Source organism: Oryctolagus cuniculus, chromosome 12 (genome assembly GCF_964237555.1).
Source record: "Oryctolagus cuniculus chromosome 12, mOryCun1.1, whole genome shotgun sequence".
NCBI classification, from domain to species: Eukaryota; Metazoa; Chordata; class Mammalia; order Lagomorpha; family Leporidae; genus Oryctolagus; species Oryctolagus cuniculus.
In genome coordinates this window covers 53,880,513-53,900,772 of record NC_091443.1, presented here as the reverse complement: position 1 = coordinate 53,900,772, position 20,260 = coordinate 53,880,513, and the positions used below count along the sequence as shown (strand labels likewise).

The 20,260-nt window shown below is 53.6% G+C and overlaps 2 protein-coding genes across 18 annotated transcripts; one reads left to right on the top strand and one right to left on the bottom strand.

The window, feature by feature from the left end:
• The first annotated feature begins 446 nt into the window (after window positions 1–446).
• On the top strand, window positions 447–3,099 carry SLC39A2 (solute carrier family 39 member 2). 2 transcript variants are annotated; one of them, XM_002718042.5, is made up of 4 exons: window positions 447–579; window positions 758–888; window positions 1,117–1,167; window positions 1,592–3,099. In XM_002718042.5, exons 1-4 carry the CDS (start codon window positions 465–467, stop codon window positions 2,222–2,224), a joined length of 930 nt encoding a protein of 309 aa, XP_002718088.2. In that variant the 5' UTR covers window positions 447–464; the 3' UTR covers window positions 2,225–3,099. The 2 variants fall into 2 exon arrangements, with proteins under 2 accessions (XP_002718088.2, XP_051678562.1); XM_051822602.2 differs by having other exon boundaries at window positions 1,122–1,167; window positions 1,592–1,692.
• A 7,266-nt stretch (window positions 3,100–10,365) lies between these two features.
• On the bottom strand, window positions 10,366–19,591 carry NDRG2 (NDRG family member 2). 16 transcript variants are annotated; one of them, XM_008269316.3, is made up of 17 exons: window positions 18,828–19,591; window positions 17,361–17,427; window positions 16,572–16,652; window positions 16,199–16,240; window positions 15,832–15,937; window positions 15,478–15,598; window positions 15,253–15,315; window positions 14,063–14,123; window positions 13,774–13,860; window positions 13,534–13,590; window positions 13,254–13,357; window positions 12,709–12,753; window positions 12,361–12,412; window positions 12,066–12,113; window positions 11,778–11,813; window positions 11,562–11,613; window positions 10,366–11,356 (listed from the first exon to the last, which is right to left on the bottom strand). In XM_008269316.3, exons 3-17 carry the CDS (start codon window positions 16,644–16,646, stop codon window positions 11,190–11,192), a joined length of 1,116 nt encoding a protein of 371 aa, XP_008267538.1. In that variant the 5' UTR covers window positions 16,647–16,652; window positions 17,361–17,427; window positions 18,828–19,591; the 3' UTR covers window positions 10,366–11,189. The 16 variants fall into 16 exon arrangements, with proteins under 16 accessions (XP_008267538.1, XP_008267537.1, XP_069910038.1 ...); XM_008269315.4 differs by having other exon boundaries at window positions 18,926–19,591; XM_070053937.1 differs by having other exon boundaries at window positions 18,466–18,940.
• Window positions 19,592–20,260: the final 669 nt, after the last annotated feature.

Genomic DNA, 20,260 nt, shown 5'->3' with positions numbered 1-20,260 from the left:
GCTTAGATCAAATATCCCGAGGGAGGCAGGACCCAATTGTCCCCAACACAAAACACAGCTAGGAAATAGCTGCCGCCGATTGTCCCATCTGGGGTGAGACCGACCCGGGTATGAACTGAGACTCTCCACAGCTCTTGGATTAGTCATGGCATTGAGGAGGAGGAGGAGAAGACAGCACAGGGCTCTGCCTGGCAGGGAGTCTGGAGTTTCTGGTTCCGAAGCTCGGGAAAGGCATGAGTCAGGGGAGGGGCCTCGTTGGAGGGGGAGGGTAGGAAGCTGGGGCAGGGCCCTAATCAGCTGTGCAATGCTGTACAAGCAGAGGCAACCCAGAACAGAACGAGGAGACCGAGAGTCTCCTGAAACTCAGGCAAGTGGACACTCCAGCTTTGGCCTCCTAAAATACCACTCCTGCTTCAAAGATTATAACGCAGTCTATCTGAGGCCCGTCTTCCTGCACTCCAGAGATGGAGCCACTACTAGGAGTAAAAATTGGCTGCCTGTTTGCCCTGCTGGCTGTCACTCTGGGCTGTGGACTTATTCCCATCTGCTCCAAATGGTTCCAGATTGAGGCAGCTACAGGTATAACCATCCCCCACCCTTGCCCGGTAACCTGAGTCTCACCTCAGCCCTATCCTTATTCCTTGCTCTGATTCTCACCATCCTCAAGCTCAGGATATTGGGTGTTACTTCTTGTTCTTTAGTCACCTCCGTCTACCTGCTCATTGCCAGCTGGATTGTAACTGCTGCTTGTTACTAGGTCGTCACCGCCGGGTTCTCAGCCTGCTGGGCTGTGCTTCTGCCGGTGTTTTCCTGGGAGCAGGGTTCATGCACATGACCGTGGAAGCGCTGCAGGGAATTGAATCAGAGATCCAGAAGTTCACGGTGCAGGTGAGCGGCAGAGATGCCGAGCTGCCATCCCATGAGCAGGAAGAGAAAGGCACATAAGGTGCTGGAGGCGAGGACACAGGTGGAACAACAGGAAGGAAAAAGCTTTGGGATTGTGTGGAATGACGAAAGAGCTCAGGCTGGGGCTTCAGAAAGCAGTATTGCTGGAAAGCCACGAGAAGAAGCTGAGTTGCTCTGTCCTCCCTCTGATCTCTGCTTCTTTTTCCCTAGAACAGGACAGAAAGTGAGAAGAATTCTTCCTCTCATGCCAGTTCAGCTCAGGTAAGTGCCTCCCACCAGCCCCTACCTGGATGGAGAGGAGAAGCAGAGGTGTCTTCCTAACCAGAACCTGCTGAGAGGAATATGTGAGGGAGAGCAGGAATCCTTCTGCCCTCCAGCTCAGACACGGGAGAGCAAAGGCTCAGCCAGGCCAGTGCTCTCGGGTTCACAGAAGCCCAGAAAACCGCTGTGTCTCCCTGAGCGCTCTGACATGCGTTGCCCTGTGTTCTGGGATTTCTAACCCTGCTGGAGCTGTGTCTCTCCGTTCCTCGGGCACTCCTGGGGCCTGTCCATATCGACTCTCAGCTTTACTGCCCTAAGCTTTTTGAGAAGTTCTGCGAGCACATTTCGGTCTCCCAGTCCCATCCAACGCAGGGTCTGCCTTTCCTCTCCTTGCCCGTGTCACAGCCCCTCTTTCTGTTCCTAGACGGAGTATCCCTACGGAGAGCTCACCATCTCCCTGGGCTTCTTCTTTGTCTTCCTTTTGGAGTCGCTGGCGTTGCAGTGCTGTCCTGGGGCCTCCGGACAATCAACAGTACAGGAGGAGGAATGGGGTGGGGCACACGGACTTGGATTCCACAGCCATGCACGTCGACCCGCGCCCTCCCGGGGACCCCTGAGAACGCTCGTCCTCTTGCTCTCACTCTCCTTTCACTCAGTGTTCGAAGGCCTCGCTGTGGGGCTGCAGCTGACCGTAGCAGCTACCGTGCAGCTCTGCCTCGCGGTCCTGGCTCACAAGGGACTCGTGGCCTTTGGTGTAGGACTGCGGCTGGTGCAGATAGGCACTGAGTCGCGATGGGCCATGTTCTCCATTCTGTCATTAGCCCTCATGTCTCCCTTGGGTCTATCCCTAGGCCTGGCTGTAGTTGGAGGAGACTCTGAAGGGGGACAGGGCTTGGTCCAGGCCTTATTAGAGGGTGTGGCAGCTGGTACTTTCCTGTATGTCACCTTCCTAGAAATCCTGCCCCAGGAGCTGGCTGATCCTGAGGCCCCTCTGGTCAAATGGTGCTGTGTAGCTGCTGGTTTTGCTTTCATGGCCTTGATTGCCTTATGGGCCTGACTTTTCTGATGGACTTATCTAGGGGGACCTCCTACCCCCCAGAGACACCTCCCAAGCAATCACCAGGCATCATCCCCATGGAAGGGATTCCACCTTCTCTCCCCATGAGATACATTTCTCACTCAGGACTAAGAAAAAGGTGCTCTGGCAGAGTGATTATTTACTGGAGAATTGGTGTAAAGACCACCACTCCAGCTTTGACTCTTGTCTCATTATGCTATCATGTGCAATAAAGTGTCTACTTACCCTTCCCCTCAGCCTTACTGTGTGCCATTTCTCCTGGTTGCCTAGAAATTTCCTGGTACAGGAGGTGGCAGAATGGAGAACGAAGACAGGAGTATTGGATGCACTATTTTGTTCTGGAATGAGGGCCTCTAGCCATTCTGTCAGTTGCAGGCCATGCCCCTAGACATGAATGCATTGCTGAAATTCCAGCAATCCTGTCCCACCTGACCCACAGGAACTGAGCAAATGAGCCAGAGTTGTCAGCATTCGGGTGGGAAGAGACTGAAAAACGAGCCATGGGGCCAGTTCTGTGGTACAGCAAGTTAAGCTGCCATTTGGGACACTGGTATCCTATATTGTAGTGCCATTGCAAGTCCCGGCTGCTCAACTTCTGATCCAGTTTCCTGCTAATGTGCCTGGGAAGCCAACAGAGGATGGCCCTAGTACCTGAGTTCCTGCCACCCCTGGTTCCTGCCACCTGCCTGGTTGGAATTCCTGGCACCTGGCTTCAGCCTGGCCCAGACCCGCTGTTACGGCAACTTGGGGAGTGAAGTAGCAGTTGGGAACTATATCTCCGTCTCTATCTCTCTCGCTCTCACTCTGTTACTCTGCCCTGCAAATAAATAAATTTTTTTAAATAAAAATAAAAACAGAAACCACAAGGTTGATTTTTTTTTTAATTGCGCTAGCCACAGCCACCCCACTTTTACTACCTGTTGTCAGCCGCCCACTGCGTGCCTAACAGACTTAAGATCCGGGTAACTGGAGCCTGTTTCTACCAAGTTTCTACTTTTCACATAGAGCCCTGTGCAGCCTCAGGGATACTAGTGCTTTCTTCCGGCTCCTTTTGGCTGCTTTGTGCTGAGGGATTACAAAGCGGTGTGTTTGGAGGGGGAGAAAGGCGCCAGATAAATGCCTGGGGTGCTTACGTGACTTAGTGGCCTTTCCTTCTGCCTGCCCTGCCAGTTGCCCTTAAGTCTGAATAACTCCTGTAATTTACTTTTTCTCTTAAAACTGTTAATGCCAAATACCAAGGCAGGTGAGACTGAGGAAGAACAGGGTGAGTGTCGCCCAGCCTCCAACCCATGAGGCAGAAGAACAGCTCCGACTCAGTGGGGAAGGAGAGAACCAGTGACCTGTCGCCCAGGCACCCTCGCCAGATTGCCCCTTCTGATACTTTCAGTGCGGAAGCCCAAACAGCCTTGACATGGACAAGATTTCTTCACTGTCATTGTTGCCTTAGTCTCTGTCTCCTGTCCATCCTGTTTCCTCCCCACAAAGTGAGAGTACCAGAATCCCTGAAAGGCCAGTTTGTACACCCAGGGCTCATTGAGAAGGAAAGATAGATCGATTGTAGATAGATGGATAAGTTAGATAGATGATAGATGATGTTAGATGGGTAATAGATACATAGATAGACGATAGATAGATAACAGGCAGACAGATGATTGACAGATTAAATAATACATGATAAGTAGATAGATAAATGATAGATCAATAGACAGATAGAGAAACTCTAACACAGGGAAAAGTTTCCCTGAAGAACCATCCTATTGTATTTTTCTATCAGTGTTATATGCAGTAACAGGTAATACACTCAGAATAGTGACTAATGTGTGGTAATAATAAGTCTCTACAGTGAGCACCTGCTGTGTGCTAGCATCGTGCCATTGCTTTCCCATACATCAGCTCACCTTTACAAACCTGACAGGTAGATATTATCCTCATAGCAAGTCTGGGGAAACTGGTGTTGAAAACAGGTAAATAATTTTATCACATACCTGGGCTGGGCTTCAAAATCAAGTTTTTATTATTCTAATAAAAACTCAAGGGGCAGGTGCTATAGCATAGTGTGTTGAGTCACTGCCTATGGTGCCAGCATCCTATATGGATCCTGGTTCGAACCCCAGCTGCTTCATTTCTGATCCAGCTCTCTGCTAATGTGCCTGAGAAAACAGGAGAAGATGGCCCAAGTGCTTAGACCCCTGCACCCAGATGGGAGACCTGGAAGAAGCTCCTGGATCCTGGCTTCAGCCTGGCCCAGTCCCAGCTATTGCAGTCATTTGGGAAGTGAACCAGCAGATGAAAAAATTCTCCCTCTCCCTCCCCCTCCTCCACCTTCTCTCCCTCCCCCACCGTCTCTCCCTCCCCCTCCCCCTGCCTCTGCTTCTCCCTCTCTCTGATTCTGCCTTTTAAGTAAAAGAAAACAGAAAAAAAAAAAAAAAAGCTCAATATATGGATCCGCTTCTTCTTAACCTTCATCTGAGCACCCTCTCTGCTCCTCATACTATGTCAGAATCCCAGGGCCGGCACCACGGCTCACTTGGCTAATCCTTCACCTGCGGCGCCAGCACCCCGGGTTCTAGTCCCGGTTGGGGAGCCAGGTTCTGTCCCAGTTGTCCCTCTTCCAGTCCAGCTCTCTGCCGTGGCCCGGGAGTGCAGTGGAGGATGGCCCAAGTCCTTGGGCCCTGCACCTGCATGGGAGACCAGGAGGAAGCACCTGGCTCCTGGCTTTGGATCGGCACATCACGCCAGCCATAGCGGCCATTTGGGGGATGAACCAATGGAAAAGGAAGACCTTTCTCTGTCTCTCTCTCTCACTGTCTAACTCGGCCTGTCAAAAAAAAAAAAAAAAAACAAACAAAAAAAAAGAATCCCAGAAGAAAATAGACAGCACATTGATAACAGGCCAGTTTAATCAAGGGAATACTTAGTAAAGTATGGGCAGCGCTTGAACAAGCACCAAGTGATGATGTAACACCCTGAAGCTGAGTAATAACAATGCACTTGTCCAGGCTGAAGAGAAAGGAAGAGTTGCCAGAAAACAGAGAGGGCCACCCCGTAGAAGAGAAAGGAAGAGTTGCCAGAAAACAGAGAGGGCCACCCCGTAGAAATCTGTGGCCTTTGGTAGAGAACGCAGCTGCCGTGCAGGGATTCAACAAGGAGGGACTGAACGAATAACCTCATCCTCCTTCTACTCTTTGATCTACAGCCAGCATCTCTTACTGAGCAAACCCAAACAGAAACCAGAGGACAGAAATGTCTCTTGAGATGTTGCAAACAGGTCAGCCTCATGGGAGAGAGATCTAGGAGGCAAACAGAAGATGTCCCGCATACAGCCCACTCTCTGCTGCTTTCAACATAAGTGATCCCACCAAGACTATGGAAGGGATAAACTGACAGGGACAGGATTCTATGGCAGCTAAAGAGCTATTTCTAGTACAGAGGATTTGCATGACGATAGAAAGGAGATGTAAGGAGAAGCACATTTGATGTCAGGGCTATTCATCACGTTTCTGGGTCACTGATGCTATCCGCCTCGGAGGTAAATGAGGTGGAGCTTGGGATATTTCAGGCACGAGTGAGTCATGTACTTTTTGCCGCCTTCTCTCTCAGGAGCCTTTGAATTCCCCTTTAGCCTCCTTACATTCGGCCCTCACACTTCCTTTCCTTCCCAGGTCCATTTCCTTTCTCTCAAAACTTTTCACCAACCAGGACCAGAACCTTCCTTAGTTCAAATCACCTTTTAACAAGAGCTGGAATAAAACTAGAGAATAACTCCATAAAGAGAAATGAGGACCAAGAGAAGGAAAAAAAGCTCTGGTCAGTTTCAGAAGACATGACCCACCCCCCAGCAAGGAGCCAGAGAGGGCTAAAAAGGAGCAGGAGATGAATGTGGTGTCTGAATAAGATTGAAACAAGGAGGACTGGAATAGGAACAAGGATAAAAGTCACAGGAGAGGAGGGAGAACGAAGATAGCTGGGGTATGGTGACGAGGAGCCAGGTGGAGGGGTAAGCCTTGATTCAAGTAAGAGATAGGTTGCAACAGAAGGTAACTAGGATGATAAGAGTTGAAAAATAAAAATAAGGGGGCTGGCGCTGTGGCATAGTGGATAAAGCCACCACCTGCAGTGCCGGCATCACATATGGGCACCAGTTCGAATCCCAGCTGCTCCTCTTCCGGGCCAGCTCTCTGCTATGGCCTGGGAAAGCAGTAGATGGCTCAAGTCCTTGGGCCCCTGTACCTGCATGGGAGACCTGGAAGAAACTCTTGGCTCCTGGCTTCAGATTGGCGCAGCTCGGCCATTGTGGCCATCTGGGGAGTGAACCAGGGGATGGAAGACCTCTCTCTCTCTGCCTCTGTCTCTCTGTAACTGTGTCTTTCAAATAAATAAATAAATCTTTTTAAAAAATTAAAAATAAGAAGGAAGATATGCAGGATGGAAAAATGTTGGAAAAAAAAAAGTTGAAACGGTCGCAAGGGAATTCATGTAGGACAATTTTGAAGTCTCCTCCATTCCTGTTACCTTTCTCTGTCCCACATTCTCAACACACATCCCATCCCCCTACTCAAACAGGAAGGACACAGAAGAATGATGCTTCCAGTTGTTCTCCTTCCTAGAGCCACCTTCCCGTTTCTGCCACCGAGAAGTTGTCCCCTGAGGAGACTCTTTTGGAACTCCCCTGCCTTCCCATTGCTTTCAAGCTGACGGTTTGCTGTGGACATTGCAGGTGTAGGATGTCAGCAGGTGACAACAGGGGCATGGGGAATAGCACCAAAGAGAAACCAGGGTTTGGAGACTGCACTGGAGCAGGATGGGAGGCCGGAGGTCAACATGGGAGACGAAGATACAGCTAGGAACCAAAATCAGACAGCAGGACGTTAGCCCTTGCGAGACAATTTGTGCCACTTCACCCTCCCTGCAGGACAGGTTAGGAGTATCTCACCTCCCTCACTGCTGGAGGCAGTCCTTGCTCCTGGCTCTGGTCTTATTTGAGTAGGTCGGTACAGGTGAGGGTGGCACCCAGCCGGTCACACTCATGCTTCTCACTGACCATAGGAGAAGCCCTTTGCTGCTAGCCAAGGTGACGCCCACGGATACACAAAGGCAGCAGCCTATGAAGATGCTCACAAAATATCCATTGTAGATTTCTAAAAATTGTTACTGTGTCCAGATTTGTTGAATGTCAAATGCAGAAGACATCCAATTTCTGCTGTTACTTACCTGATTTGGGAGAAATTCTGATGCTAGTGATGAGAGGGCACCAATTACACAGCTCTGGACATCATTTACCCTCCACACAGCCCTGGCCTGTAGTCGTCAGAATGATTCTTATTTTCAGGTTAGTCCTGAAATTCTCCCCTAGCCACTAGAGATGCTCCAATGTTTAACATCCATCCATCCCTCCCACTGTAGTCTCCCTGTTTTGTGTGTGTCATCAGAGAATCATTTTTTATAAAGATTATTAGAACTGGCATTGTGACACAGTGCATTAAGCCACTACTTGTGAAGCCAGCATCCCATATGGGCACCAGTTCAAGTCCCAGCTGTTCCATTTCTGATCCAACTCCCTACTAATGTGCCAAGGAAAGCAGTGGAAGATTGACCCAAGTGCTTGGGCCCCTGCATCCACACGGAAGACGTGGATAAAGCTCCTGGCTCCTGGCTTCAGCCTGGCTCATCCCTGGCCATTGCAGCCATTTGGGCAGTGAACCAGCAGATGAAAGCGCACTCTTTCTCTCTTAGATCTCTCTATCTTAGATACCTCCCTCAGCTCACTCTCTAAGGACAGCAATATCTTCCCTCTGCTGGTTCGCTCCCCAGATGGCCACAACAGCCAGGAATAAACCAGGCTGAAGCCAGGAGGCAGGAGCTTCATCTGGGTCTCCAACATGGATGCAGGGGCCCAAGCACTCAGACCATCTTCCATTGCTTTTTCCCACGCCATTAGCAGGAAGCTGTATGGGAAGTGGGATCAATCAGTGCCCATATGGAATGCCAGTTTCTCAGGTGGCAGCTTTAACCCACCAGGCCACAGTGCTGGCCCCAGAGAATCAAAATCTCTTCTTGAGATCCAGCATTTTATTCTCATCCCCATTGAATCTTAACTATCCTGGGCTTCTAGCCCTAAAGTCTAGGGGATGCATTCCTTAAGAATGAGGAGGAGAGAGTCCAGTGCTGTGCCAGAGTAGGTTGGACCTCCACATGTGGCACCAGCATCCCATATGGTTGATGGCTCAAGTCCCCACTGCTCCACATTCAATCCAGCTCCCTGCTAATGGCCTGGGAAGGCAATGGAAGATGGCCCAAACATTTGGGCCCCACCCTTGCATCCATATGGGAGATGAGGAAGAAGCTCCTGGCTCCTGGCTTCTGATTGGCCCAGCTCCAGCTGTTGGGCCATTTGGGAAGTAAACCAGTGGATGAAAGACCTCTCTCTCTGTCTCTCCCTCTCTTTGTAACTCTTCCTCTCAAATAAATAAATCTGGAGAGAGAGAGAGAGAGAATGAGGGGGAGACAGAAACAGGGGTCCTAAGCCCAAAGCCAGACAAGAAGTAGGGAGTTTGTGATTCAGCTTCTATAAAGTCACCCACCTCTCATCTGACTCTGATCTTGAGAATGAACATGGACAGTGGTTCATGATACCAGGATCTCCCTGCATAACTATTGGACAGTACCACAAAGAACAACAGGGCCTGGGGAAATTTAGGAAGGGACCTGGGAACCAGGGAGTTATTAGGAGTCATGCCAACCACACGGGGGCACTGTGTCCCCATGAGCCAGACTACACTGCCTAGGACCAACAAAGCAAGGAGGTCAGTCAAGGACAGCAAACCCCCTCCCCAGCTCCCAGTAGACAGCACCCTTCCCTTTATCAAATATATATAGATATATATTTGATATATATCTATATATATAATGCTTATACTTCTCATGCAAAGGCATCTATACGCTAGACATACACGCTCTACATGATACACACTCACACAAATGCCTCATAAATGTAATTCGCTCCCATTTTTGAAGATTATCCTACTCTCAGTGTTACCCATGGAGGCAGATATGCAGAAAAAAATATGTCTTTCCTTCCATATTGCAAATAGCTACCACTGCCAGTGAAGATGGAGGCCAACTACAGTTCTTTGCCTTTCCTGTTGTTTTGCTTAATAGTGGGCTCCAAGGACTCCAAGACTACCCTGCATGTGGTTGCCCAACACATTCACCATCTGAGAGCTAGCTCCACAACCCTGCTGAACACCCAATACCCCATCCCACTCCTGACCAGGCCTGCCTCTTTTAAAGTAAACTCCGTCCTATGGGAGACAGTGGTGAAATGCTCAAGATCAAGAGCATATTCCATGCCTCACCTCATGCCTACCCATGTGTCAGCAGTAGCATACTGCATCAGCCCCAGCTCCGTTCCATTAAGGAAAGTGTGTTATTGCCTCGGGGGTTCTATAAATCAATCCAGCCAATGACCTTATAGTAATAGCCCAACCACAGTACCCTTGCCAATATCTCTTTTTGACTTCTTATGCCCCAACAGTCCAATCAGCCTGCACCCATCAAACCATATCTGAATTCCTCTTGATGGTTGTTGTTGAGAACCACAAACATGGTCTTATTAGTTCCCAGAGCTCTTGGATTCCATGGCAGAGGAATTCCCAGGAGGAAATCCTCTTCTGTGCTGTGACCAGCTTCCAGGTGGGATGGCCATGAGCAGGCCAACCCCAACAGTAACTGCATTAGCCCTGTTCTATTGCTTATACTGAACCACCCAAAATGGAATCTAAGCCGCCCTTAGGAAGGGCCCTGCAGGAAGGTAGGTAGTAAAATATCCTTGGCTCTTCTTTCTTGAAGATCCTGATGCTGGTGGCATCTCTGAAATCCTATGGCCTTTCTCGATGCTCCTCTCTCCCAAGTTTGAAAACACCATCATATCAAGAACATCATTCCACTCGAACAGCAGCCTGTTTCTATGTGGTCATATTTTGTGATGTGTCCATAGTACATAGACCCTCTTTCATAGTTTTTGTTACTTGGAGAAGATAATTTAAGAGCTGGGCAGGGAGAAGTTAGCAAACAGGGGGAACGACGCAGGCATACCCGGCCAAGAACAATGCTGGTGCTGCGATTCCTCTATAGTTTATTGTCACAGCAGAAGTTGTGGGAGACAGGAGGGCACCCTCCACACATAACACAGTCTGGTCAGAGCCCCAGGGTAGCCCTTCCCACCTCGATGCCAAGCCCCAAGCAGTCCAGCCCACACTTGGCTCCCTCCCCCATCCCACTCTAGATGCACGCTGACAGCTACCAAAGTTAGTGCAGCCAAATGGCCCCAGGCCCCTTCCTATTGCCCTAGCTCCAATACCTCCACCACTCTCGTTCACTGCCCACTGCCCTCCATTCTGACTTTCTTTTTACACTTAAGATGTTTATGTCCTATCCTGAGGGCCACTAACCCATCAGCAAGCCTCCCCAGACACACATTCATTCAGGCCCACACCCTAGAGAGGCCTAAAGAGTTAACAAGAAGCCATATCAGCTTTGGTGAATGGAGTCCCCACCCCAAGTCTCCTGCCCTTGCAAATATGGGATAAGTATGGAGAGTCTGATTGGAGGCTCCAGACAACTACAACCACTTCTTATCCCTCCTCTACAGACACCTAGACCAAGGAGAGAGGACGCACGTCTTCTCCTTCACAACACCAGAATGGGAGATGGGGATAATTTGGGGGTCTGGGTCCCTAAGAGATATTAGGACATCTCTCACAGGAGCTGGGGGGAATCACAGGTTAAAGGTCAAGATTAGGGTAGCAATCAAAGATCAAGGTTGTCTCCCCCCATGATCTGCCCATTTTCCCTTGCTTGCTCTGGCCCAGTGCCCTTATGCACCTCCCAGGTTAGTGCTAGGGGAAGTGAGGGCTGGGTCCCACACCAGGACAACAAGGATCGCTCAACAGGAGACCTCCATAGTGTGCCCTGGAGGCCCTGAAGGCAGAGTGCCAGACTCGCTGCTCTGGGACAGGGTGCGAGAGCGGGACCGGCTGCCATCAATGGACGCTGCGCTGGTCAGAGAGGCTGTGCGAGATCGGGACAGGCGAGTCATGCAGGATGAGGCCACTGTGGAGACAGGACAAGCAAGCGGTCAGAGAGGAGGTGGGGAAGGCAGCGGGGTGCTTGGGTGGGGCCGGGGGTCAATGAGCTTGATCTGGCAGATTGGGGGAGTGTCTAGGAATTAACCTAAGATGTTCCACCCGCCCGGCGCCCATCCCTCCTCTTGTGCAGTATCCCCGGTCTTCATGATAGCCCCTCTTCCCATACTCACTGTAGCCCATGCCTTGCAGGAAGTATTTGAAGGCCTCGGTCAGTTTGCCTGGCTGTGGAAGTAAGATGAGGAGAGGGAAAGAATGAGGTGAGGTTAAGGCCGAACTGGAGCCCAAGACCATGGTCTGTGTGGGGTTGGTTGCATGGCAAAGGGCAGAATTCCATGCCACTAATATTCCACCCCACTTCCCCATCCCATGGGCAGCAGGGTACTCACCTGAGTCAGCTGGGGCTGACCTCCAGAGTCAGCCATCTGTTCAGGAGAGCACCACCCAGAAAAAAACAATGCACACATAAATCAAAGGAGCCACGGGAGCAGGTAGCTGTCCTAGCTTCCTCACTTGAGGCCCTCTGCTTTATCTTCATTCACCCGCCAAGTACCTCCAAGCACCTCTAAGAACCTCTCAGTACCCTGGTGGCTTAGAAGCTGAGTCTGCAGAGGAAAGATATACGGCTCTGGACAGGGGGCCAGGAGGCAGGCTGGGCACGGAGCAGGGTTACTGACCTTCAGGAACGAGGTCTGGGTAGGGTCCAGTTTTGAGTTACATTCCACCTGGAGTAAGGAGGAGGCTGATGAATGAAAGAGGAAAACATGCCTGCGTCCCTCTTCCCCAAGAGACCCAGGGGCCCAGACCCCAATTCTTTTCTTATCGACCCCTTTACCCAGTTCTTCCTTATCAGGAACCAAATGTCTACAGCCCAAAGTTGATCTCCCAGTCCCAAACAGGACTTGCCCCTGGGCAAGGTACTCCTCTGATCACCACCCTAAATCCATCACCACTCCAAGATACCCAACTGACCACTGCGTCTTCATGGGGTGCTTGGTCTCCCACCACCAGCATCACAGGGCACCTGGAGGCAATGTTGGGGAGAAGTCGGTGAGCCTTTGGCACCTCACCTGCCTCTTTCTAGCAGAGCAGCCCGGGAAACATGGGGCTCCCAAGAAGCAGCAGCCCTCCATTTCCCCAAGCTGATCCCACCAAGAGGCTGTAGCGGGGGAAGAGGAAGAACGAGAGGGAAGGGAGTCGCTAAATAGGATGGGTGGGTGGCAACAAGCAAATCCCTGGCAAAAGCCCCTCCTTCTAAGGGATTCAAGCACCTAGGGGAGATCCAGGGAGGAGGCAAAGCCTTATCTCTTAAAGTCTTACTTGAGGGTGATGTCACCGCCACGCTCGAAGTTCAGATCTCGGCGGCTAGAAAGGGTTACAACAGTAGGGATTTGAGGCAGGTGGCAGGCGCTACTGGTAGCTACCATTACCAGTCCAGACATAAGCTATCTTCCCAGAGGGCACCAATCATTCCCCTTAGAGCTATGGTCAAATACTGGTGACTAGAAGTGGAAAACTGAAGGAAGTGGCAGGCAGACCCCAAGCACAACCCCGACAGTCATTTGTGCCCGAGATCCTTGCTCGGAAGGCAGTGAAGCGGACTGAAGGGCACAGAACAAGATGTTGTCTTACTACTGGGAATCCAAACTCCCGAGAGCGAAACGAGAGAAGGAGACAGAGCCTCTACATTCTTCCCCAGGTCTGTCCCGAAGCCGCCCCAGCTGCACACCAAAGCCTGCCCACCTTGACCACTGTGTGCCTCCGGGACCTCCCTCTCCTCCTCTGTGCCAGCCCAGGACCCCTGGTGACTGCTTCTGCATCCCCCCCACACACACACACTACACACACACAAAGAGCCCACTCACTTGTTGTAGCTGTTCCAATACAGTTCAATGTTGTCCAGATTGGGTGCATTTGTAATGATATTTCTATATTTTTGTATCAGCTCAGAATTTCCAGACAGCTCTTCCTAAAGGAGAAAAGAAGAGACAAAATTAGGGTTGGAAGCAAGTCAAAAATTACTGCATGAGCAGAGGCAAACTTTCTTCTTTCCCTGGATCCTGTCTCTGTCCCTAAAGAAGTCACCGCCTGCATTCAGGCCCCTGCTGGTCCGCTCTGCCCCTTCCTTCTTCCATAACCACATACCTGGCTGAAAAGATGCCCAAGGATCATCTCCGACCTGGAAGAGGTGAGGCCTGTTAGCTGTGAGGAAAGGCAGGCGGGAAAGTTCAGAACGTTATATGGAAAAAGAGACCCAGGCAGGTGATAACGGCTTCACTGTCCTGCCCCATCAGGGTCCACTCAGTGATGCTAACCAGAGTCTACCTGGACCCATAAAAGGGAATTCCCCCACTCCAGGTCGCAGCACACAAATCCCCCTCAAACCTTGTGTGCTGCCCAATCCATCCAGCCCTTGGCATTGGGATCAATGTTGATGAGGACGAGACCTTCGACCGTGTCCGGGTGGTTAAGCTGAGGGGCAGCAGAAGGGTGAAATCACAAACAGGGCACAGCCTCACCCACTCCCCCACGGAGCTCTACCTACGCTTGGGCTCCCCTGGGGCCTGATCCACACCCCCACACCCGCTGCCTCCCCCAAAGACACACTACTGAGCAACGCTCTCCTCATCGGCCTGGACCCTCCCTTCCCTTGTCTGGGGCTTCCCTTTCTTACAGCATATCGCGACAGGACGTAGGCTCCCGCTCCAACACCAACTCCAATTATTGTAGAGAAACTGTGAAAAGGAAATGTACACTGCATGGGCTCTGTGGTCCCAAACCTGCCACAGCCCAGTCTCAAACCCCTCAGCCTCCTTCTCAAGGGCACAGGCACGAAGGAGAATAAAAGAGACCCTCCTCTGGGGGATGCTGGAAACAAAAGGAAGGCCCCAAGGAGTGAAAGCTGGGACTGGTGGCCGGCGTGGACCCTGAAGTCTTGCCCCAGCCGGGTGACCTGATGACTTAAAAAGAAACAACCAGCCAGACGCTGTTTTCCTGCACATTCTGTTTTCAGGAGCGAGTTCAACTCGTTCTGCTTCAGTTCCCAGCTCCTCTAGAGCTGGGGTGGGGAACTATGTTTCTGCCAAGGGCCATGTGGATATTTATAACATCATTCACGGGCCATATAAAATCATCGTCTGAAAAATTAGCCTGCTACAGATTTAATGAATTTCGAGTCCCGCCTGCAGTCGCCTTGGCACGCCGGGCCAAATGATTCTGTGGGGCCTTATATGGCCCACGGGCCAGACATTCCCCACCCCTGCTCTAGAACTTGAAGTGAGATGTGAAAACAGACAAAACCTTAGGGAACAGCAGCAAGAATGGGAGAATGCAGGCAACAGAGTGAACCAGAGCCGCCGCGAGCTCTGGTGCCTAGGAGAAGCCACACCGAGAACACAACCCAGGAACCAACTCCTGCCTTTGCAAACCCAAGAAGCCTCCTGGGCTTTCCCTTCCCGCTCCCACTCTCTCTGACACACAGGGCTCCCAGTTCACCAGGTGTGTGTACAGAGGAGGGCAGGTGGGAGGGAAAGAGACAGGTCTATCTGGTTCCTCAGGGATTAGGCAACCCCCTCCTCTTCTTCCCCAGCTTCCTGATCAGAGAAGCCCTTCCTCAGCCCGGGGCAGGGCCACGCATCGGCCCTTCCTTCTCCACTGCACCCACTCCTACTACTCCACTGGCTCTCCTTGATTACCCAATCCCCCCACCCTTCCTCTCCACAATCAAGGTGGGAGCATGGAGGAGCAGGGATGTATGGAGGGCAGAGAGAAAACAGGCTAAGGCCCACAGAGGACACCTGAGGTCTAAGGGACTCCTTAAGCTGGGGAGAGAACTCTGGTCTGGAAGGGGCCCCAGGCTCTCACTTTAAATACTGCAGGATGCAAGGGATCATGTCTGCAAGCTGGTCCAGCGACGGGTACTGATAGCTGCGGAATAGAAGAGTGTTAAGGAAGACACCACCTTGCCCCCGGGTCCCCCACCTCGGGATGCCCTCCTCATCCTCAGGCCTCCCACCCCCCCAGTGGGATTTGCCCCACACCTGCCTTCTGCCTCACAGTCTGGGGAAGGGGTTAGGAGCTTATTCTCACCCCAAAGGGAACACAGGAGCCCCCTCTTCCATTCCAGGAGCATCCACATGAACCCGCACAAAGTTCTGGATGATTTCCTGCATGTCCCCAAACTGAAACAGTGGCTGGAAGCAAGATTTATCTAAAGAGAACCCACATCACCCCCAACAACAGATCAGACAGGCAAAAGCGTCCCCAAGCCTGAACCCACCCTCTTTCTTTCAAGCTACAGTCACACTCAGGAAATTTCTTGACATGTTCGCCCCACAGCCCCCTTTCTGCTCACACAGACCCTTCCTCCCCTCTGGGGTTTTTACCCCACCCAACCCCAGTTTTCCCCCAGAAAGGAAAAGGAGGGAAAACCAAGGTCCTTACAGTTGAGTCCCACGTCATGGTAGGTGAGTATCGCCGGGCGTTTGGGTTTGGGGGTGCCATAAACAGTAAAAGTGACAGAGCCATACGGCGTCTCCACTGAGTGAGTCTGCGGGAAAACAGGTCACCGTCAGGTAGGAACAGGAGCCAGAGCACACAGAAGTCAGGGACTTGGGGAAATAGGCCAACGGAGGGTAAGGCTGAGAGTGGGAAAGAGTCATGTGAGAAGGGGGAACATGGGAAAAGGAAGGAAGGAGCGGGGAAAGATCGGGGGAAGGGAGGACAGGAAGGGGGGGCAGGAGAAAGAGCCAACAGGGGCCCTCTCTCTACCAGGGGAGAAGAGAGCCCCTTCTCCGGCCCACGCTGTTACCTGTCCCTGGTCCAGAAGGATTCTGGCAGCTAACTCAGCCTCCTGGAGACACACACACACACACACACACACAAAACCACATATTCATAGATGGAGACACGAACACAAGGGGAGAGGTAGAGAGACCAACAGAGACCAAAGACAGAAAGAGATTGACAAACAAGAGACATGGAAAGGATGAAGGTTAGTGTAGTGACAAGACAAGGGCCTGGACTCCCAGCTGCAGGGCACGGGGAACAAGGCACGGGCAGACGTGGAGAAAGTAGGGGATGGGTTAGGGTCAGATCAGTGGGCTTGGGAAGCCAGGAGGCCAGGGGAGAGCTTAGACATCTGGAATGTACTCGGGTACGGGAGTCAGAGGGTCTCTAGTAACCTTGGCCGCCTGGGGTGTCTGTCCTGGCAACAGGGGCTTCTCCTCGGTGATCTGCACCTCCTGCAGCTCTGCCATGGTGGCCTGCAAGGTGAGGAAACCAGGAGAGAGGGGAGGTGAGGTTTGCCTCTACACCCTCACCTCTCCTGAAACGCCTGGCTGTCTCTCTCAACACGGGGCAACGCCAGGTGCACAGGGACCCAGGAGCTGAAACCCACCTGGGGAATGGCCACAGGGCCTTTCCTCCACACAGCTACATTTCCAGGTCAACCGGGAGCAGGGGCAGTGGAAGAGGAACCCGGACACCACTTGTCTTTGGACTAGCCATCCCCACTGCCGCCCCTCGATCCCCCTCCCTTCCAGCCTGAACGGAAATATCAGGGTAGAGCAACAGGGCAGCTCAGATTTCCCGTGTTATATTTAGGGGCCACCCCACACTCTCAGCTAGAGGGTGACACTCGTGGCTCAGTGACTAGATACTCTTAGAGGTACCCAGGCACAGGGCAATGGCAGTACACAATTGACTACGACCTTCAATTAAAGCTCCAAGGTCAGCAGTCAAGGAAAAGGGGCTAAAATTGTCCAAAGCAAAGACCAATAGGCAGAAGGGGGAAAAAACAAGAGGGACATGTGTGTGCAACCAACCCAATGGCAACTTTTCTCCCAAGGCTCGCCCTCCTGATTATGAATGAACTAGCCTACATTCAACAGAAGCAGGGCCAGGGAAGAGCAGAGCACCTGTGCAGGCCAGCAAAGTAACGAGCCTGCAGCCCGGGTTTTGGGGTCACTTACTGGGCTCCTATTCACTGGATGCAGTGGGACTGCCAGTCCAGGTTCTCACGCCTCCTCACCGTGAGGTCTGAGAACACACAGAAACGAGGTGACTGCCCCGAGAGAAAGAACTCTGGGTCTTTTAGGGACAGAAAGCTTCAGCCAAGACTCCGACTGGGTCACTAACCCTCCCCAGTCTATACCCCCCCCCCCCCCGGGTCCAGAGAACACGACCTCTCTCGGCATCCACTGGAATCAATACAGGCTGGGGCAGTTATTAGTCCAGGCTGGGGGGCGGGGGAGGAAGTGCTGATGTGGAGGAAAGAGTGTGGCTGCGTGCAAACCTCTGGATTCTAATCCCAGCTCTGCCACTACCCTATGACCTTGGCCCAGTTGGTCACTACTCTTGGCCTCAGTGTACCATCTGTAATCTAGAAGGGGCACTAAGCGGTCCCTAGAATTTTTGACAGCTCTTGACTGCGATGAGGGTGGCAGAGCAGAGCTGTTCCCCTGCACCGTTTAAAAACAAACAATCCTCGTGCCTTCACTTCTCTCCTCCACCCACCCAGTCTCCCTGTAGATCCTGCGGGTGCAGGGGAGAGGGCGGTCCCAAAACCTCCTCCCTGTCTCCCCCGACGGCCCGCTAGAGGCAAGCACCAGCTGGGAAGGGATGGACAGGACTAGGGAACGGCCGGGCCCAGCACCCAGAACCCGGCCCTACCTCGCCGGTCCCCTGGGGACCGACCCCTCGCGTGGCCGGCGAAGGGCTCCTAGACCCCGGGTGCAAATCCCGCGCACGCCCCAGTACGCCCGCCGCCCGCGGAGCCGCCGCCTTTGTGCCCCACGGCAGAGCGTCCCCTCCTTGCAGGCCTCTTCCCCCGAGCCATCGGCCCCAGGCTCTGGGGCTCAAACAGCCCACTGGCCCGGCCGCCGCCCCCCAGGCCCCGAGGCCCTCCGCCTGCCCCTCCCCCTACCTGCTGCCGCCGCGGCCGCTTCCACCTTCACTTGCCTTTGACTCGGGCCCGCCCCGGCCCGGGCTCCCCACGGACCCGCCCCCCGGCCCGCCCCCGGCCCGGCCGCTCCCAGCAGATCCGCCCCTGACCCCCCGTAAACACGCCCCCCTCACCCCGCCCAGGCCGTCCGCCGCTCCAGGCGGGGTGGGGGACTCGGCGGAAGGCTAGCGGCTGGGAGCGTCCAGGCTGCGCTCTCGCCCCCCACGACGCCCCCCGGCGGGGCAGAGTGGGGTGTGCATGCGTGGGTACCCTAAGCGGGCCGAGGGAGCCCACGCCTGCCCTCAGCGCCGCCCCTACCCATGACACGGGCTGCCCGTCGCACTCGGGCTCTTTCCTTTGCCCCCAGACTCGCTGGAGGGGACGGGTAGGGGGCGGACGTTCCCAGGGTGCTGGCACCCCAGGATTTCACTCTGCCCGGCCGGAAACAGGGCCAGGTTAAGGAAGGAGGAGGTGGGCGGGAACGGCCGCCGCGGACCTAGAGTCTGGCGGGCAGGGAGGGGCAGCAGAGCCGGCCGCTGGTAGGGCTGGGGGACGTCGAAGGCTCCGGAGTCCGGGCTCCCGGGGTCCTGGTACCTCTTCGTTTGCCGCGTCCCGACGCTTGCTCTCTGGCTGCTCCGGGAGAAGTTGGACAACAAGGCGGGGGCGGGGGGGCGCTATAAATAGAGGGCGAGACCAGGCGGGGGGAGAGCGTGGCCCACGGGGACTCCAGGGTCAAGGCCCCGAGCGGGGCGGGGGAGCGGCCGGGGACCCCCAGGGCTCCGACTCCCGGGTAAACAGGCGCGGGGGCGGGGCTAAGGTTGCGGGGGGTGTAGCAGGGGCTTGGGGAGGACGCAGTGTCCCGGGCTGGGACCCAAGAGACCCTGTGGCTTCGGCGCTAACCCCTCCCAGTCCGGCCCAGAAAAGGAGGGCGAGACCAGCTCAGACCGGCTGAGTCGCAGTGCTCAGGCCGTGGTGTCTTTGGAGACGGCGGCGTCTCCTTCGCTGCCTGGATCGGTTTGCCCCCTTAGACTCCTCTCTGTCGCCCACCCCCAGAGTCACTCTCCCCGTGCCCCTCCGAGGAAGCTGCCCTGGAACGGGACCGTTGATGTGGCCACGGGAATTCGAATGTGTCTTGGGCTAAAGGAACCCAGATTGAATTTCTGCCCACCTGCCCTCTCCCTTCCAGCCCCCCACCCCACCCCCTGCCAGGATCATACCCACCCCATCCCCCTTCAGCCTGGTTCCCGAGTTGCCATTTCGGGGGCTGGGCGTCAAGCCAGTTGGAAACAATGGCCAATGGAACTCGAGCTGCCAACTGCAACACCAGCAGACTAACCCCCCCAAGACCCCCAAATTGCCCTCCCTCCGCCTGCCTGGGAACCACCCTCCTACCACCATCCTGGCCACCCCCAGCCCCTCCCATCAGAGGAACATCAATGCCCCTTTCATCCCCGCTTGGCAGGGTCTCTTGGAAAGAAGGAGAGGCCAAGGGGGAGGAGGTGACCTAGGGTAGGAAAAGTGGTCAGGCTCAAACCCGGCCCCCAACAGCCCCAAATCTAGAGGGCCGCCGACGTCCCCCAGTTTGGAGCACTCAGGTTTTCCTCTGTTGCCTCCTCCCACCCCCTCCATAACTGTTTCCCAAGACACTGGCAGCAGAGGCTGGACACCCTGGCTCCTTGCCTAGTCCCCTCTTCTCTCTGGACACCAGTTTAACACTGTCCTGCATGGGGAAAGGCCTGCTGGAATTCGGATCAGAACTAAACATGCACAGGGCAGGAGAGCAAGCTCTCACCAGTGCTGGTGGAACTTGGGGCGAAAGGGCCTGGAGGGAGCACTTTGGCCTTCAGGTTTCTGTGATGTGTCCTGAGTAGTCTTACTCCGGGTGGGGGAGGAAAGGACCTGGAGCTTCCAGCATCTAAATTCGTCCCT

Coding starts and splice junctions, on each gene's coding strand:
- NDRG2 (XM_008269316.3), bottom strand. CDS start 16,646: ATGGCAGAGCTGCAGGAGGTGCAGATCACCGAGGAGAAGCCCCTGTTG. Junction 15,938..16,198: donor TCCTTCTGGACCAGGGACAG/GTAACAGCGTGG, acceptor GTTTTCCCGCAG/ACTCACTCAGTGGAGACGCC. Junction 13,861..14,062: donor ACGTCCTGTCGCGATATGCT/GTAAGAAAGGGA, acceptor GCTGCCCCTCAG/CTTAACCACCCGGACACGGT.
- SLC39A2 (XM_002718042.5), top strand. CDS start 465: ATGGAGCCACTACTAGGAGTAAAAATTGGCTGCCTGTTTGCCCTGCTG. Junction 889..1,116: donor TCCAGAAGTTCACGGTGCAG/GTGAGCGGCAGA, acceptor CTTTTTCCCTAG/AACAGGACAGAAAGTGAGAA. Junction 1,168..1,591: donor CTCATGCCAGTTCAGCTCAG/GTAAGTGCCTCC, acceptor TTCTGTTCCTAG/ACGGAGTATCCCTACGGAGA.